This window comes from Phragmites australis, chromosome 2 (genome assembly GCF_958298935.1).
Source record: "Phragmites australis chromosome 2, lpPhrAust1.1, whole genome shotgun sequence".
In the NCBI taxonomy this organism is placed as follows: domain Eukaryota; kingdom Viridiplantae; phylum Streptophyta; class Magnoliopsida; order Poales; family Poaceae; genus Phragmites; species Phragmites australis.
In genome coordinates this window covers 2,999,636-3,019,330 of record NC_084922.1, presented here as the reverse complement: position 1 = coordinate 3,019,330, position 19,695 = coordinate 2,999,636, and the positions used below count along the sequence as shown (strand labels likewise).

Here is a 19,695-nt window from a genome sequence, read left to right as displayed (position 1 = left end):
CTGGCCCCGGCGGACGGCTGAAAGCCCATATTTGGCCCATTAATAATTTAACCTTTTTTTTGAAATTGTACGCCTAGAGGCAAGAGCCCGAGAAACAGGGGATGGTTGCCCAAATATTCCGAAATCTGATCCGGTGAATACGTATAATCTTATAGACAGTTATTTTTTATTGTTCGTATCTACAGTTTTAGTTTGACTTAACAGATACAAATATACGATCTTATTCTAGTCTAGGAGTGAAGCTCGAAACTTGATCCGACGAATACAGCACCCGCTCATACAGACTGGCTCACATATCAGTATCATAAAATTATCTTCATACAAGTAACCAATTACAATCTCAACTCTTACATGTGCTCCTAGAGACTTAGATTCAGTTAACCAAATAGAAGCTCAATTTAACCCATCTAAATAAATACAATCAATTAAATATTTTTCTTTCTAATAAATATAATTTCACTCTAACTACTTATATAATATAACTGTACCAAACTCTTACAGGAACCAAACCTACCCAAGAGGAATAGGCATGTCCAACGTTACGGAGGTATAAGGCATGTGACACGATTTTTGATGCATCACTCCAAGAACGACTACGTCTAACTGTGTCCACAGCTCCATGCAAATAAAGTCGAGCGTCCATCTCGTATATTTTTTCTGCAATTTATAAAATGCAAACAAGTACATATCGGAGTTGTTGATAATGAACGTCCCTCGTGTTAGACAGCGAAATTGAAGGAAATCATACTAAAAAAGTGTCATTCTATCGGTAGAGACAGCCATACATGGTTAAACCCAACAAAATTAAAGGGAACAACATGAATAACAAACGAAAATACGTGAGAATGGTTCTGTCGAGAGGTAGTCTTTGATAATAACTAGTGATTTGCGCGCAGCCCGCCGCCCGGGTGAAAATATTTTGGTCGGTAATATGTTGGTTTGGTGTTTAGTATGTGTCTTGTCTGAGATGCGATGCTTGAGAATACACGAAGGTTTGTAGCAGTAAGCTGCGCTGATTATATGAGTTGGATGTTGCATATAATAATTCATACATGAAGCATAATGTAGAATATGTATGGTGCAGCAAAATAAAATAGGTCTGAGTATTATAGGAGAAAATTACATATCAGAAGCATCTTAGATGCTATCAGTAGAATGCGAATGGAGCGGTGCAGGTATTATAAACTATGTTTTTGCAATGACAAAATTTTTGGAGCACCACTTAACAGCCTATGGGACACAAGGAATGCTGCAAGTGATCAAGGTGAGTGTTGAACAGTAAAAGTTCATATTTGTCATGTAATTGTTATCTGGCACATTTGCTTTGTAAGCTAGGGAAAAGGCGTATGTCTTGAAGTAGTGGATGAGATAGGTGAATCATAGGAGATAAAAGAAAATGGTAAAGATCCTGTAAAACAGAAAGTATAGTTTATAAGAACAATGTAGAATGCACTTGATCAAGCTAAGAGATTGCATGTGCTAGACATACACATAAGTTTATGTGTTTATTGAGTTCCATTGTGCAACATGATAGGAAGCGAGGATTACATGTAAGAGCTCTGAGCATGTGAAAATGAGCATTGCGGTATGATCTGATGGAATAAAGCGCTATATGCAGGGATCATGGAAATGAATAATGCGAGAATTATCGTGGAAAGTATATCGGTAGATTATTAAAGGGAAGCAAAGAGAATTACCAGTGAAGCATGATATAGAACATGTATGGTACAACAAAATGAAATAGACTTAAGCACCATAGGAGGAAGTCACAAATCAGAAGCAACTCAGATGGTGTCAGTGGAGCGTGAAGGGAGTGGTGCAAGTAGTATGAACTGTTTTTCTGCAACAACAAAAATTTTGGAGCACCAGTCAACAGGCTATAGGACAGAGGCAATGTAGGTAGTAATTAACTAAAAGGGTAGAACAGAAAGAGTTCATATTTGTCATGTAGTTGTTATCTGTCACGTTGCTTTGTTAAGCTAGGGAAGAAAGCATATGTCTTGAAGTGCTGTATGAATTAGGCGAATTATAGCAGAGAAAAAAAAAGGGTAAAGGTTTTGTAAAACAAAAACTACGTTTTATAAGAGTAATAACGTAGGATGCACTTGATCAAGCCAAGAGATTGCATACTGTATACATACACATGAGTTTGTGCATCTACTGATTTCGATTATGCAACGTGATAAGAAGCGAGTGCTACGTGTAAGATCAGCACGATGTTTGACCATGCGAAAATGAGGATGGTGATGTGATCTGATGGAATAAAGTGCTACATGCAAGCATCATGGAAACGAATAATGCGAGAAGTATTGTCAAAAGTATACCAGTAGTGTACTAAAGTGAAGTAAAGAGAATTACCACTGAAGCATAATATAGAACATGTATGGCATAGGGAAATGAAATAGGCTTAAGCATGATAGGAGGAAATCAGACATCAGAAGCATCTGAGATGCTGTTGGCACAATGTGAGAGCAGTGATGCAAGCAGTATAAAGTGTTTTTCTCCGATGGCAAATTTTTTGAAGTATCGGGTGACAGTCTATAGGATAGAGGGAATGCAGCAAGTAATGAAGTAAAAGGGTAGAAGAGAAAAAGTTGATATTTGTTATGCAAGTCTTATCTGCCATATTTTTTTTCCTAAGGTAGAGAAAAAGCATATGTGTTGGAGTAGTGGATGAGATAGGTGAATCAAATCACACACAAAAAGGGTAAAGATGTTGTAAAACAGGGAGCACACTTTATAAGAAGAACATAGGATGCACTTGGTTAAGCCAAGAGATTGCATGCGGTACATATACACATGAAGTTGTGTGTTTATTGATTTTGATTATAGAACATGATGAGAAGTAAGCATTACATATAAGATCAGTGTGGTGTCTCATTATGTGAAAATGAGGATTGTGATATGTTCTGATGCAATAAAGTGCTACATGCAAGCATCATGAGGATCAATAATCTGGGAATCATCGTCAAAAAAATACCGGTGGGCTACTAAAATGAAGCAAAGAAAATTACCAGCGGAAGTTTGCACTTATGTTAAATAGGTAACAGTAGTGCTGATTGCTAGACTTAATGTACTGCAACAGGGATCTAATACAATATGGATGTTAGATATAATTCATATATGAAGCACAATATAGAACATGTATTGTGTAGGAATGTGAAATAGGTTCAAGCACCATAGGAGCAAACGATATATCAGAAGCATCTCAAACGATGTGGGCACAATGTGAAAGGAGTGGTGCAAGCAGTGTAAAGCGTTTCTGTGCAACGAGAAATTTTTTGGAGTATCAGGCAACAGCCTGTAGGAAACAGGCAATGGAGCAAGTGATGAATTGAAAGTTTAGAAGAGAAAGAGCTGATATGTGTTATGTAATCATTATTTGTCAGATTTCTTTTTAAAGCTAGGAAAAAGGGACATATTTTGAATTAGTGCATGAGATTGGTGAATGATAACGCACAAAAAAGGTAAAGATTTTGTAAAACAAGGAGCACACTTCGCAAGAATAATATAGGATGTATTTAATCGAGCTGGGAGGATGCATGGTGTACACATAGACATCAGTTTGTATGTGTATTGAGTTCTATTATGCAACATGACAAGAAATAAGCATCGTATTTAAGATCAGTGTGATGTTTGAGCATTTGAAAATGCGTACTGTGATATGATGTGGTGGAACAAACTGCTATGTGGAAGCAGCATGGAAAGTAATAATCTAAGAATCATTATGTGTCAGATTTCTTTTGTAAGGTAGGAAAAAGAGACATGTTTTGAACTACTGTATGAAATTGGTGAATGATAGGGTACAAAAGAGGTATAGATTTTGTAAAACAAGAAGTACACTTGATAAGAACAATATAGGATGTACTTAATGAAGCTAGGAGAATGCATGGTGTACATGTACACATCACTTTCTGTGTCTATTGATTTCTATTATGCAACATGATAAGAAATAAGCACCATATCTAACATTAGTGTAATGTTTGAGCATTTGAAAATGAGCACTGTGATATCATGTGGTGGAAGAAACTACTATATGGAAGTATCGTGAAAATTAATAATCTAAGAATCATTGTTAAAAATATACTGGTAGACTCCTGAACTGAAGGAAAGAGAATTACAAGAGAAAATTTGCATTTATCCCAAATAGGTAACGGTAGTGCTGACGCACTGCAGCAGGGATCTAAGAGACAACAGTGCTAGAGATACTGCTGGATATGTGTATATGTTGGTTAGCTGGGATCATAATGGTTGTATTGGCATGCAGTTGTTAATGGGTGCTGAAATATACATTGCTGAGATATATATAAGCAACATTAGGGGAGCTTGATGCTATTTTGTTCATAACATGTAGTTTGAGGAGGCTATGGCAACAGCGAATTGTTATGGCTAGTTCTTTTCATACATTTGCTATCTTAGAAGGATATATTTGTACATATGATGTTATAGGAAGTATACTAATAGTGTTTCCAGCGGTGGTTGGCACGTTAAGAGGTTGCGTGCCGCAGTTCCAAAAGCAAGTTCCAGCAAGGGGAAAAAAAAGGGTAGAGCAGACTGTTTTTTCCTGAGGTATGGCTAGCGCGCTAAGAGGCTGCCTTTCACAGTTCCAAAAGCAAGCTGCAACAAAAAAGGAGCAAGACTAGACTGTTTCGTGTGGCAAAAGACAAGGTGTGCTTCAAGATCAAAATGTGCCTGTTGTTTTGGTTGCCTGCAGGTGCAAGAGAGGGTAATAATTAGTGTGTTTGTATTATGCCTGTAGAGGTGATAGATAGAAAAGTGGTATGTGGTGAAAGTAACCTTCGCTATTTGTTTTTTTGAGCATCAGGAGGTTGGAGGTCAGGCACTTTTGTGGCTCCACTTGTAGGTTGTTGGGAAGCAATTCTTTGTGGATATACAACGTTGTAACAAAATCAGTATTAACATTGATTGTAAAAGGTGATACGCAAATTGTAAGGTAGGAGGAGGGTTATTATCATACTGCTAGATTGCGAGGGAGAGTGGTGCGCTGGGTGCTGCTTTGGAAGTGTCATTTTTAGTTTTCTTCGGAGCGCCACTATCCTGCTAAGTAAACAGGAAAGTATATGTGTGAAATTGAGTCAATAGAGTGATGGTTTATATGCGCAGATGATTGTATAGCGACAAGGTCAAAGCACACTTGCCTTTGCAGTATCCATTGTATCTTGGAATAGCCTCTTCTGAGCAATAGAGTGTTTAGATGAAGCAACATCATGCCTGCATGTCATAAAGATAATCACTTACTATATTACGTAGCAGGACAGTAAGAATGTTTATTTTTCTTTGCAATGCTACTGGATAGTTACGTGGGTGCAGTTTTCTTCGATGGTGTTTCATCGTGGTCCAGTGGAGGTGGAGGGGTCTGCAATAGTAATTTAGGATATTGGTATGCAATCACAGTAAAAAGATGATGTATTTATGTGCTATTGAATAGGCTACAAGAGTAAGTGCATTCTTACAATATCTCTTGGGATGGTTTTGTGTGGTGCTATCTGAATTTCAGGTGCCGATGATGGTGAGATGTTTGTGGACCTGTATTGTACGGTAGGATTGGGTGGGGTGCTATAAGAAGTCATTGGATAGTTTAGTGTTTGTGATGCTAGGTCAGTGGTTGATGATGTTGGATATGTGAGTGCATGAGGTGGCATTTGGGAACCTGCTGTGTGTTTATGTTGGTCATGTCTTGTATCTGGAAGTGCATGCTGTCTGCCATAAGCAGTAATAACAGAATTGACTTGATAGGATTTTTGAGGATTATAGTAGCTTTGTTCTGTTAAGGTGACTGCAAGAGTGAATTTTAAGGATACTATGGCTGCAACGTCTGGTGGTGTGTCGTTTGCGGATCTTGATGTTCGCAGGACCTGCTGCACAGGTTTACCCACAATGCGTCTGCCAACCTCGCCGAAAGCTATCATTTCAGCTTCGGCAGTTCCATCATTTCCGATGAAGCACAGTTTGTATCTATATACGTTGATTTGAACAATGTATCAATCAGTGCAGTTTTAGCTGTATGGTAAAGGGGGGAAAAGCGATTCTTACTTGAAGCGGTAGCCTGTGCAGGAGCATGTGTTGCACCTATAACCATCACCATCTAGTATGCAGGCTCTACTGCATCTATTGCACGATGGGAACCACCATGGCGTGGTTAACACCAGGCGAGTGATAGTAATAGTACATTGACATCCACCATCCTATTGTTGGATTTATTCAGTGATTGTTAGCAGATGCAATTAATAATGAGAGATTAATTAGTCATGGTTTGCTATTTAGGGATAGTTTGTAGAGCAATGGTGGGAAGAATAAATGTCTGAGTATGGAGCAGCAATGATGGGATAGTTGTTGCATACCGGAAAGTCATATGGATCCATTGCTTGTAAGTCATTGAGATGCTTGTCTTCAAGAGGAAGTGATGTTCGCATTGGCGCTGTTTGGTCTGTAGAAGCAGTGGTATGTTTGATTGGCAGGCGCTGGTTGCGAAGGCTGTACATGAATATTTGTGAATAAATATATAGTGAAAGTGTAATAAAGAATAGAATATAGAGTGGCATGGCAATGGTATGCAGTGATGTGGAGGTGTTTTAGTATTGTGTACACTGTGTAAAAGTGTTCAGCCTCCAGAATTGCAGGATTGAAATACCAGCGGCATGCTGTATTTCCGCTCAGGTATTCTTCACCTGTTTAAATAAAGGAGTTAGAGATGCTGGCGTATGATTATAAAGTAGTTGCTGTTTTTGTGTGTGGGGCTGTGATTACCTGAATAGCTTTTCATAAGAGTACCAACAACGAGAATAATAATTGGCTCAGGTTGTTCTTCATTGTAAATGGCATCGATTGTGAATTCAGCGGCTCGCTGTCCCCACAGAGTTAATCTAATTTCAAGATTGCTGTTGGCAAAAGAAATTAGTATTGTATTAAGTTCTATGGGTTGTATCTGTGTTGAAGCATTGCGAATATTAGGAGATGGTATTGAGAACATGCAGTATTTGGTATTGGGAACACTGGGTGGTGGGCTGTCGGAAATATTAGCACATAAGATTGAAAAGATAAGTTGATTACCTGAGGTCCTTAAGGACAATATTTCTGTTTAGGGTGGGCGTTGGCTGATTTGGAAGCTGCACTGAGCGTGTGTCAGAAACTTCAGTGATTATGCCAAGAACATCTGCAGCGATTAAATCAGTATGTGTTAAGCTTTTGGTTGAGAAGTGGAAATATATTAATATTGAGTTATAGATATCAGTGGTATTAACCTAGAAAATTTCTATTCTCACCGATATGTCTTCGAAGGTCAGTAAAAGGAGTAAGCTTGTAGATGTGTGTTGGGAATGTCTGTGGCACATCCTTTGCTGGAGTTATTTTTGTGTAGCAAGTGAATTCTACCATGTAAGGTCCATCAACTGGCCTGTAGAGGGATTTAGCTTTTGATACTCTAAAGCGGCTGATGATGTAGATGCCACCCTCTTGGATGAGTGGACTTTTAGTGTCTATCTCAGAGCTGGGTATTTCAGCATAGATAGCATTTCCCTGCGGTTTCAAACTGAGGGTAAGTGTTTGAAATCATCAAGCAGCAATTTTAGAGCTATATGTGTAAATTCTGTAAGAATCATATGTATAGAGGATATATTAAGGTGCATGTGAAGTGTGTAAAGAAGTGTGCTAGTATATTTGTATGTGCAAGACCAAATTGTACATCTGCAATGCACTTTTTAATGTGTATTCCAACGTTGGGTATTTTAGTATATGTGGTGTGCCCTTGGGTTTTTTGAGTCGAAGTTCAGTGTGTTGCATTATCAAGTAAATATTTTAGGGCATGTGTGAAAAATTAGCAGCGATAACATATTTATATGCGCAAGAGCAAGGTCTACCTCTGCAAAGTAATTTTGCTGTGTGTTTCAAAGTTGAGTATTTCAGTATATATGGTAAGTTTTTGTGCCTTTCAAAATGGAGGCTAGCGTTTTGTATTACCAAGCTAGTGTTTTGGAGCATGTGTGTAAATTGAGGAAGACTTTAAATCGAAGGTCTAGTAAAATGTACGACAGGGATGTGTAGCAAATGCATGTGCAAGCGGCGTAGCGGCTTTTCACAGGAAGGAACTATTGTGAAGCTATGTGTGTAAATTCACTAAGAATTGTATGGATGGGACACATGCGAAGACGCGTGGCAGTATAGCATGTAAAGTATATTTTGGATGCGTAAAGTAAGATGTGCATTTGCAAAGCACTTTTAGTATTTGTTTCAATATTGAGTAGCTCAGTATATGTGTATGCCGTTGTGTTTTTTTAAATTCAAGGGTAGCGTTTTGGATCATCAGGTAAGTATTTTAGAACGCGTGTGAAAATTTAGGACTGTTAGTGTTTTTATGTGCGTGATAATAAGGTGAATGGAAGGTGTAGTAAAATGTATGATAGGAAAATGCACAAAATGGATGAAGAAGGGACCTAGTGCCTTTTCACAGAGAGTGACTATTTTGCAGCTATGTATGTAAATTCAGGAAGAATTGTATGGATGGAAGATATGGTAAGATGCATGACAGTACACTGTGTAAAGTATGAAAAGAAGTGCAGTAACATATTTGGATAAGATGCATGACGGTATAGTGTGTAAACTATATAAGCAAATATGTTAGGATATTTGAATGTGAAGGAATTATGCATTGGCAAAGTTGTTTTAGTATTGATTTCAAAACTGAGTATTTTTAAGGACTGTGCTAAGATATTTGGATGTGCAAGAGGAAGATTTGCATGTGCAAAGTAATTTTAGTATTCATTTCAAAATGCAGCATCTGGATATATGCATATGGTATTGTAATTTTTCGAATCGTAGGCTAGTGCGTTGTATTATCAGGTAAGAATGTTAGAATGCATGCGAAAATTTAGGAGTGTTAGTATTTTTATCTGTGGAACAATAAAATGAATGGGAGGTCTAATAAAATGTATGACAGGAAAGTGTGGAAAATGGATGAAGTAGCAGCGTGGCGCCTTTTCATAGGAAGCAAGTATTTTGGAGCTATGCGTGTAAATTCTGTCAGGATTGTATGGATGGAAGATATGTTAAGATGCATGGTAGTATAGTGCGTAAAGTGTGTGAAAAAGCGTGTTGGCATATTTGAATCTGCAAGAACAAGATGTGCATATGTAAAGTAGTTTTAATATTCATTTTACAACTGAGTGCGTCAGTATATGTGTATGTTAATCATTGAGTACGTCAGTATATGTGTATGCTGTTGTGTTTTTTTGAATTCAAGGCTAGTGTTTTGGATTATCAAGTAAGTATTTTAGTATGCGTGCGAAAATTTAGGAGCGCTAGTGTTTTTGTGTGTGTGATAATAAGGTGGACGGAACGTGTAGCAAAATGTAAGGTAGGAAAATGGATGAAATGCATGAAGAAGTGACCTAGTGCCTTTTCACAGTAAGCGGCTATTTTGCAGCTATGTGTGTAAATCGAGCAAGAATTGTATGGGTGGAAGATATGTGAAGATGCATGACAGTATGGTGTATAAAATATGGAAAGAGGTGCACTAACATATTTGGATAAGATACATGATGGTATAGTGTGTAAACTATATGAAGAAATGTGTTAGTATATTTGGATGTGCAAGGACAAGATGTGGATCGGCAGAGTAGTTTTAGTATTGATTTCAAAATTGAGTATGTCTAAGGAGTGTGCTAACATATTTGGATGTCGAAGAGCGAGATGTGCATCTGCAAAGTAATTTTAGTATTGATTTGAAAATTCAGTGTTTGAGTGTATGTGTATGTGTATGTCATTGTAATTTTTGGAAATGAAGGCTAGTGCATTGCATTGTTAGGTAATAATGTTAGAACGCGCGTGAAAATGTAGGAGTGTTAGCATTTTTTTGCGTGGAACAATAAAATGAATGCGAGGTTTAATAAAATGTATGACAGGAAAGAGCGCAAAATGCATGAAGGAGTATCGTAGTGTCTTTTCGCAGGAAGCAACTATTCTGGAGTTATACGTGTAAATTTAGTCAGAATCGTATGGATGGAAGATATATCAAGATGTACGATAGCACAGTGCATAAAGTATGTAAAGAAGTGTGCTGGGATATTTGAATGTGCAAGAACAAGATGTGCATCTGCAAAGTAGTTTTAGTATTGATTTCACAATTGAGTATCTCAGTACATGTCTATGCTATTTTATTTTTTTTGTTGAAGGTTGGTGTTTTTCATTATCAAGTAAGCATTTTAGAATACGTGTGGAAATTGAGAAGTGCTAGCATATCTATGTGTGCAATAACAGGGTGGAGATGTGTAAGCTAAGTTTAATGTGCATTTCAAAATTGGGTATTTTGCTATGTGCGGCATCTCTTTGTGCTTTTCGAATTGAAGGTTAGCGTTTTGTGTTCTCGAGCAAGTATTTTAGAGTGTGCGTGCAAATTTGGCTAGGCTGAAGTGGTTTAGTACCTTCTCGTCTCCAAGAACGAGGTCCACATGCACTATTGGTCCATCATCGGTACCACCACGGTACTCCCATTTCCGCGAGGCACGCGCACAAATTACCCAGTGCTTAGATTTTGGGTGCAATGTGGGGAACAGATCAAATGGCATGTTGGAAACCTGCACGGGGTCCATGCATTGAAAATGTTAGATCACAACAAAGCTGCTCTATTGATTAATGAATAGAAATCATCTGTGGCAAGCGGGTATAAATAATAGGCGCTGATGAAAAACAACAGTTTATAAATAAATGGTTAAATGTACCTTTCATTTTAGAAATAAGTGATGGAGGATATCTCTGGCATCACAATGTTTCAATGCAAAAATAAGGCAGATAGATAAACTGTGGTGCTGCAGTATGTAGCTGTAGATGGTAATAGCAGCATGATTTTACGCCGCCGCATGATTCTTTTTGATGCCCAACATAGGAATGTCAGTTTTTTCAAGCTCCCCTATTTTTGTTTGTTTTTTCTTTGCTCTGTGGAGGAATGCATATTTATTCTATGATGAAGTAGATGCAGGTAAAATAAATTGCAATATTTCTTTATAAACTATGTTACGTGTTGTATCGGTGCAGTTTCTATCGTCATCCTCTATTAATAATGTAAGGCCATTTTTTGAGGTAACACGGGATACTGCTACATATAACTGACCATGGCTGAAAACAGGTTTCCTTAAGTACACGCCAACCCTATCCAGTGTTTGTCCTTGGCTTTTATTAATGGTCATAGCATAGCATATTTTTATAGGGAACTGACGACGCTCGAGTATAAAAGGTAATTTAGGGTTCTTTAGTGTTAAACAAATGCGCGGAATATATACGGTCTGGCCTGTATGAGTCCCAGTGATTATTTGCGCTTTGATAATCATATCGCCCATAGCTGTAACTACCAAGCGTGTTCCGTTGCATAAGCCACCGGATTGGTTTAAACTGCGAAGTAACATTATTGGAACTCCTTTTTTAAGGTGCAGTTTATGAGGTGGGAAGTTATTTCCATTCAACGAATTTAAAAATTCGATGGGATATAGTAAGTCATATGAATCATGGACACTTTGTGCTTTCGATATTTTATCGCAGCTAAGGTATTCTTTTTCATCAGTAGGAATTAGATGCACTATGTGCGTATTTATTTCATCAGCTAAATCATTTGTTGGAGTTAGTATAGCTCTTGCACGAAGATATGAGATATCAGGGAAGTTTATTTCTAAATCAGGGTATATAGCGTCAACTAAACGAGCGATCTTGTCTTCAGTGGTCATAAGTAATAGGTCATGAGGTATTTGTATCCACGTGGCTTCTAATTCACCTTCATGTGCAACTGCCTCTAGTTTGCCTTCACCTAGATCTAGCACCCATTTGCTGAATTTAGCAAGTTCTTGTTGAGCTTGTGGATCTAAAATTGGGGAGAGGAGCCTCATATTTTTGGTTAGTGTTAAAATAGAGATGTTAGCCCAAAGAGGTGAATTCATTATTGCCGCATTTACGATTTGTGCTCTAGTACCACCTTCAATGACTGGTAGGATCTGCCTAAAATCACCTCCCAAGACAACAATTTTGCCACCAAAGGGAATGTGTTGGATGTCCGGTGATTCAAACGATAGTAAATCACGAAATGTTCTATCAAGGGTTTCAAATGCTCTTCTATGTGTCATTAGGGCCTCGTCCCAAATCACCAATGAAGTTACTTTAATAAGCTCAGCAAGCATGGTTCCTCGCTTGATATCGCAAACAGATGCGTCATCTATATCACAAGGAATTTTGAAGCGAGAATGTGCCGTTCTACCACCTGGTAATAGCAATGATGCAACACCAGAGGAAGCAACAGTAAGGGCAATTTTTTTCCGTGCTCACAAGTATGCAACTATAGCGTTCCATAGATAGGTCTTACCAGTACCTCCATAACCCGAAACAAAAAAGCAGCTAGCAGTATTATTAACAATTGCATTTGTTATGCATTTAAAGGCATGGTGTTGTTCATCATTAAGATTCGAAACCAAATCATCTGATTGAAGCATTAGTTCTTCAGTGTTATACGATAATTCTTCGTCTATAAATCGATTGGTGCATGCTACTTCGAAATTTCCTGATCTCTGTGGTAAGTTGTAGTCTCTAATTCTGCCTCCATTCTTTGCAAATAGCGTTGAAAGATCATCTAGCAAATAATTTCGCAACTCAATGTCAGGCATTTGGTAATTTTGATTATTGATGACCTGTCTAAATCTATATTGAATATCGTCGGCTAATTGTGTCCAAACTTTCTCGAAGAATGCGTACTCGTCGTTGACCTCGCAAAAAAGCAACATTGTAACAAATAACTGTCTTAATTGTGCGGAAGTGGCCCAAGCTGCTGCTTCGTCAAAAGCATTAAACCATTCTTCATCATTACCAAGGAGGCCACGAGAGTTGCATGCGTCTTTGAATGTTGGGTATGTAATAGCGTTGTATGTTTTGACATCATTGTAACTTTGCGCGCCTTTAACAATCATCAATAACATTCTGAGGTAATAACGCTCACCAACAGATGGATGTACATAGTATAAACGGCCTATTTTTTATCCTATTTGTCTAGGCTGCCATATTCTTAGTGTTTCATCCCAGCGCCACTTTGACGGGAATTCGCAATATGTTAGATTTCTCGCTTGAGGGTATGTTTGGTTAGCGACGAACCATTCAGTTAGCATTGTCCTGCGAAGAAATTCTTGTGAGAGTATAATGGATAAATTAGCATCACTATTGTATGTTATATTATTTTCATGTGGCAAGTGTATAGGGAGGCGTTCCACCGCCGGGAAATGTCTGTGAATGTCAAATCCGAATATGCGCCAGCATGCATCTTGTTCACAGATATAGCGACAATCTAAGTATTCCTTAACTTCATTTATAGTTTGAGTTTCATTGTCGTATGGTGCATCATGGCCACCTCTTATCCTCTCGATATAAACTTTGCCACAATCTGGACCTTTCGTTACGTATTTGAATAAATATTTGATAAAAATGCCTTTGTTGCACCATTCTACATTTATATGAGCCTGGAATTTCTTGATCAAATACGTATTGTAGGGAACTATCCATTGATTGTTTAGCCTTGTATTTCCTTTTTGAATGTATCTGTCATTGGCAGGTCTTTTATACACTGTGAAGCCGTTCTGGTCAATCGTGGTTTCAGATTGCAAGGCTTTAGGGTACCCTTTCGAGCATTTGCCATTTTTCATGCAGGGACTATCATAGTGATTTGTACCACATGGGCCATGCGTCATGTGCTCAGCGACTAATGCATATCCTAGAGGATCAATATTTGGATCAGGGATCTCTGCACTTATGAATGAATCAATAAATGCAGATGTTGGTTGCGAGGTGTCCTGGGAGATCCACACAATAATGTGTGCATGAGGGAGGCCGCGCTTTTGGAACTCGACGGTATGCAGGACTGTTGCAGTGTGGAGGGATTCGGGGTGGCAATAAAAGAAGAAGACCAATGTCAGTATTGGTGCAGGTTGATTCGGTATGGGAAAAACTTGTGATGAAAAGGTATTTTAAGTAGGACAACGTACTTGCAACGATCGGGCCATACACTGCACCGCTTTTAATATCTTGTAAGAGCTCTTCAAGTTTCATGTTGTATACTCGCACGACAATATCAGCTCTATCTGCTGGTTTTTGACCTGGCTCGTTACTTAAGGCTTCAGCAATTTCTGGCCATTTGGAATCACATGTAAATGTCGTAAAGAAATCCGGTGCGCCATACACTCTACATATTGCTATGCTGTCGTGGTAATTTTGGATCATATATCGTCTCCCACCTGTGTGTGAAGCCGGTAAGACTGTTTTGCCGATTTGGTTGCCATCTGTACAACCGTGGCTGACAGCATCAGTTATACCTTGCAAATTCTCTACTCTGAGCTTAGCTTGATTCTTAAGTACAAACCATAGTCTTATTTCGTCTATGCAAGCGCGAGCATCAACGTTAGCCTGGCTTGATAAAGGACCATAACATAGATATGGATTTGGCTGATTTTTTCTATAATGGAACATATAGCGGTAGTAGTCTTGCATTGTCATTTTGGAACGGGTTGGATTATGAGCCGTGTTTGTATCATTATAAGGTATTCCAATTTGGAAACCGCGCTCGCCGTACGGAAAGAGAAGGGGATACTGAAGCGCCATGAAAGCAGGGTGTAACGCAGATATTTGTTGCAGCTGGCCAGCATGTGTCTCTATTATTATGTCTCGCTTCAATGTGTCTAATGTGAAGTCGCCGACAATAAGCATGGCAAGCTGATCAGTCGTGGGTAAATTGTATTGCACTGCATCACCTTCTCTCGCGCCTATGATTCTAATGATAAATTCTTCGCTGCCATGCTCTTTCAATCTATCTCTTGCAAGTCTAAATTTTCTTGCAAATGGGTTATGATCATCTAGCATTTGTTTTAGATTTTCAATTATTTTTGCATCTAAAGGGTCTGTAGGCATTTCGTTTGCATCTAAAGCGTGCAATCTATTTTTAATTTCATTAGTAGTATCATATATGTATAACTGAATGAACTTAGGAGGCATTCCATCATGTGGAAGTAAAGATCCAATGCGATGATGAACTTGACCGTTAATTTTGAAAATGGGAGGGCCTCGGCCATCATTCATAGAACGATCTATATTGGCTCCCATTGATGTAAAGGCGAATAAACAGTTATATTGGCGTATATGTTTTATAAATTTTTTTGAATGAGCGCTGCTATTGAATTTAGCCAAGGTATTGAGAGGTTCAGGCCGGACTCTAAAGGGTGGTATGGAAACCTTGCCTCCTCTACAACAAGAATTGTAAATAATTCTATTATTCCTGACTGATGAATCAGATTTAACTCTTTCTCCAAGCCAAAATACAGCATGGCAATATCTGCACTCATAGTCAGGTGAGCCAAAATAGGACCGATGGGGATAAGAAGCTATATAGCGACATATTTGAATCAGAACATTGCAAGTGTTGCAACAGCAAAGAGATTTGCCATAGCAGGATACAAAGGCAGAAAAACAATGGTTAGTTACGCTATAAGCATGTTGTAATTATATGCGGCTAATTATTTATTTGCATTAGGTGGAGAACAAAAAATAGAGTGGAGAAAAGGGTAGGGAAAAGGCAAGAGCAGCAAGAGATCAAAATACGTGGCGATATTATAGAAACTTTTGGTGCACCGTGCAACCACACGTACCTTTTAACGCGTCAATGTAATCTTGATTGAAGTGGCCGTATTCTATGGATGGATTGTTATTATTTAATGATCCTAGAAAAGTATGGGAACAAACATGGCTTAGATAGTGAAGGCGAAGATCATTATCAGCGGTAAGAAGGAGCTATCATTAATGCCATAGGTTGGTACCAATTACCTGACAATCTCAATCTCCGCTGATCTAGTAATCTGCGGCGCTTACGACGGCACTCAGCTGGGCTCAGAGTTAAAGGGCAGTGATATGCACCGTCTTCTCCAAGGTTTCCTATTTATCAATGATGGATAGGTATATTTAGGCCTGTGAGGGTGCAAGTTTTAGATCTAGGAGCAATTGCAAAAGAAACATACTTTGTCTCCTGCGAGTTTCACTCCTAGGGCGTGCGTGGTGGGTAGACGAAGATGCTGGGTGCCACCAAAGTAGTATGTACAGGGACCAGAAGGACATAGAGAAGCGAAGACGTGTAGAATAGCGTGGATTTGGTGAACTTGGAATCCATACATATTAAATGTAGGGTAAAAGATGCAAAATCAAAGGAAAAAGCTGGTGAACGCACATGGAAGGCTATTAGTGGCATCATGCGGTTCGGATGGGCGCGGCTCCATTGGCTGCCAATGTGAAAAGCATGCGCGAAGACAGGAGCAATGAGGTAGGGAGACAAATAACAAGAAAAAGACCCAGTAGCAAGTTATTTAGAATAACCATGCAGGAAAAAGTGTTGTTTTATACGCTTCTGCCTCTCCCTCACTCTCTCTCTCTCTTTCTCTCTCTCTCTCTCTCTCTTTCTTTCTCTCTCTCTCTCTCTCTGTCTAAAACCATCGTAGTGGGTCTCTCTCTCTCTTTCTCTTCTTCTCTGTTTAAAAACACGGTAGTGTGTATCAATGTTGATACGCATTCGCTGATTAATAGTGCAAGGTTGAGCAAAGAAAAGGCATGAGCAATCGTGTAAAATAAACGAGGGAAAGCATGTAATGAAGAGATTAAGCAAACAAGCAAATTCCGGCGATGTAAACTCTCGAGAAAAAGCTCAAGGATCATTAAGGTATTAGGAACGGTGTGACGCAGTATGTGCATGTATATTCAGTAAAGACATAGCTTAGTACCTAAAGGACATGCACATCTTTTCTCTTTTTTTGCATAGCACTAAGTTTCCAAAACTGTAATAACTACAACAAAACCGTATATGCTTTGAAGACAGACAACAGCTTGTAGTGCAGCTTGCTCATAAGCAGCCATGCACCCTGTCTCACAAGATGACCAGAAAAAGAGTCGCCGTGGGGTGGTCTGGAAGCTTAGTAAAGGCAATTCAATCTCTACGCCACAAAGGATGCTCCCATCATCGACAACTTCACAGAGGAACGAAGCGTATGTCAAGCGACATCTAGCCGCGACAGTTTGCAAGAGGGAGATGTAAGAAGTTCCAATAGCGAACATGTGGTTACTAACGTTGTTCTGGCTATGTTATATACATTTTCGCATTGTTCAGGTAAAAGGAAGCAAGAGATTAAAGAAAAGTGGCAAAAAGCAAAAGATAACGGGCAAAAGAAGCAAAGGGGAAGAAAATAAAAAAAAGAAGAGGACAATGTGTTAGTCGATATACTCTGTATAATAACATAATGTAACATGTATAGTACAAATACGACTAATAATTTCATGTGTAAGGCAGCTGACAATAATATGTTCACATAATATGGGCACAGATAAATTAAGCAGGCACAATAGGGGGGGGATGTATCTTACCAAGAATAGCAAATCCAGGTCAGTGCTAGTCGCTTGTCGATCAAACAACACAAAGGGCTTCAAGCTGTAAAAAACCTGCATGTTAATGAAGAATACCTGTCAGTTTAAGAACACCATCACATTAAGCATGAAGAGGAAAGAAAAGTAAGGCATAACGTGTTACGCGGGAGCAGCGTGTAAGACACTGTACTATACATGAGCGAATCATGTAACAGAGCTGCTTAATAACACGGTTCATAACGCTATGTATAACATTGAAAACTATAAGATGTTTGCATAGCTTAGGCATGGACAAATCATTCGATGGATTCGATGGCGATAAGAAAAAGAAGGCACATTTTATTAATCATTATTGTTTATCTGTTCTCGAGATAGGATAAACACGCATGAATTATTCGAAGAGCAAGAAAAAGGGAGAGCACTACATCTCACCAGGAAAGCTGACTTCAATCTTGAGACAATTTAGATGCGAATCAAACGGCGCATAGAGCTGTAAGAGGTAGAAACACAAGTAATCTTTAAAAAAGCATCCGAGGTATTTAGCATATCAGGAAGCGTAAAAAGGACATTATAAGCAAATGTAGGACACTATAATGGGAACAATAAAAACATGGTATAATAAAACATCTGGGAACAACGTAGCAGCTGCTGTACGATGTATGATGCCATGATGAAGCAAAGAAGAATGGAAATACAGGTGGTAATATGATGCATAAACTCAGCGCCAACCAGATCTCCATATAGTATAGATACAAACGTATTACCTAGAAACAACAAAATGCCTGAGGGGGTTATATCTTACCGAAGATAACGCTTTGAATCCAGGGACGAGCCTGCTGCAGGCCAAACAGTGTAAAGAGCTGCACCAGATCAAAAACCTAGATGCAAGAAAGGACACCCATTAGTTTAGTAGGCACAATTCAATACAGCAGGAACGCCGCCATTCTTTCCATCTGCTTTCTTTACCTTCTTCTTTACTTTCCTGGCTTTTCCACCATTGCACACAGGAACAATCTTGTACCGATGAGGATCAAATCTTTGCGTAAGACTAACAAACACTAAGCAGGAAGCAACATCAGAGCAGACGAATGGGATCACAAGAACGGAAAAACTACCAGACGCTTAGAGTAAAAAGCAGCTAACTCAAAAAATCATGTGTAGGGAAAAAACAGCAACCTTGTTTCTTTTTTCTCTTTAAAAGAAATCACAAAAAGCCGTGGAAAGACGGAAGATGCACTGCAGGGCGAAAAGCGATGGTTGAAATAATGGGAAAAGAAGCGAAATACGCACACCGAGGCGTGGGAAAAGAGCCATGGGAATCTCAGAATCGTCGTAGCGCAAAACAGCCCGAAGATATAGAACGAAAGGAAAGGGGAGAAAGCTCTAGGCCGCCTTCTCTACCGCTTACCACACAAACAAACAAACACCAATCGATACCGAGCGGGCAAGCACACGAATGAGTCTACAATGAGGACGAAACCACCGAGCGCTCAGAGCAAAAAGCGACTAACTAAAAAAATCATGTGCAGGCAAAAAAACCGGCAACCTTCCCTTTTTCTGAAAATCGCCGTAGCCCAAAAGAACCCAGAGATACAGGAGGAAAGCAAAGAGGAGAAAGCTCTAAAATCGCCGTAGCACAAAACAACCCGGAGATACAGGAGGAAAGGAAAGGGGAGAAAGTTCTAAGTCGCTTTGTCTGCCCCTTATCACACGAACAAACAAAAAGCAATCGGAAGAATACGAAAATCGCCATAGCACAAAGCAACCCGGAGATACAGGAGGGAAGGAAAGGGGAGAAAGCTCTAAGTCGCTTTCTCTGCCCCTTATCACACGATGAAACAAAAAACAATCGGGAGGACAAGCAAAAAATCGCCATCGCAAGGGATCTGAAACGCCAGAGCAGGCACTGACCAGAGCCAGGAACACTGTAGGCGCAAGAACGAAAGCTCAGCAGAGAAACGAAAAAGGGACGAGGACGGAGGAAAGAGGAGGAGAGGAAGGAGGAAAGAGGAGGAGCCTGGGCTCTATCGCCCGGCGACCAGGCCGAGGAGCTCCCCACCGGAGGGCACACGCGCCGAAGCGCCCACGCAACGCGGCACACCGGCTAGGCACCGAGAGGCAACCGGCAGCACATGCGCGGTCGACGGGCGCGTGGCGAGTGACGGCGCGTGGGTCGAGACGCAGAGGCAAACATCACGAGCACTGAGACGCGAGACCCGTGCAGCCGAGCGAGAGCCGCACGCTGCGAAACGAACGAACGAAATC

General features: G+C 39.5%; 1 protein-coding gene across 11 annotated transcripts; it reads right to left on the bottom strand.

The window, feature by feature from the left end:
- Positions 1 to 1,076: 1,076 nt before the first annotated feature.
- Positions 1,077 to 19,655, bottom strand: LOC133894069 (uncharacterized). 11 transcript variants are annotated; one of them, XM_062334831.1, is made up of 20 exons: positions 18,607 to 19,626; positions 18,397 to 18,488; positions 18,233 to 18,308; positions 17,863 to 17,920; positions 17,431 to 17,505; positions 16,247 to 16,298; positions 16,041 to 16,094; positions 15,850 to 15,957; positions 15,675 to 15,746; positions 10,437 to 10,589; positions 7,263 to 7,536; positions 7,072 to 7,174; positions 6,769 to 6,899; positions 6,608 to 6,689; positions 6,363 to 6,495; positions 6,055 to 6,206; positions 5,475 to 5,976; positions 5,322 to 5,377; positions 5,160 to 5,232; positions 4,979 to 5,058 (listed from the first exon to the last, which is right to left on the bottom strand). In XM_062334831.1, exons 10-20 carry the CDS (start codon positions 10,578 to 10,580, stop codon positions 4,981 to 4,983), a joined length of 1,728 nt encoding a protein of 575 aa, XP_062190815.1. In that variant the 5' UTR covers positions 10,581 to 10,589; positions 15,675 to 15,746; positions 15,850 to 15,957; positions 16,041 to 16,094; positions 16,247 to 16,298; positions 17,431 to 17,505; positions 17,863 to 17,920; positions 18,233 to 18,308; positions 18,397 to 18,488; positions 18,607 to 19,626; the 3' UTR covers positions 4,979 to 4,980. The 11 variants fall into 11 exon arrangements, 10 of the variants coding, with proteins under 10 accessions (XP_062190821.1, XP_062190815.1, XP_062190816.1 ...); XM_062334832.1 differs by lacking the exon at positions 16,247 to 16,298; XM_062334840.1 differs by lacking the exons at positions 7,072 to 7,174; positions 7,263 to 7,536 and having other exon boundaries at positions 18,607 to 19,622.
- Between the last annotated feature and the right edge of the window lie 40 nt (positions 19,656 to 19,695).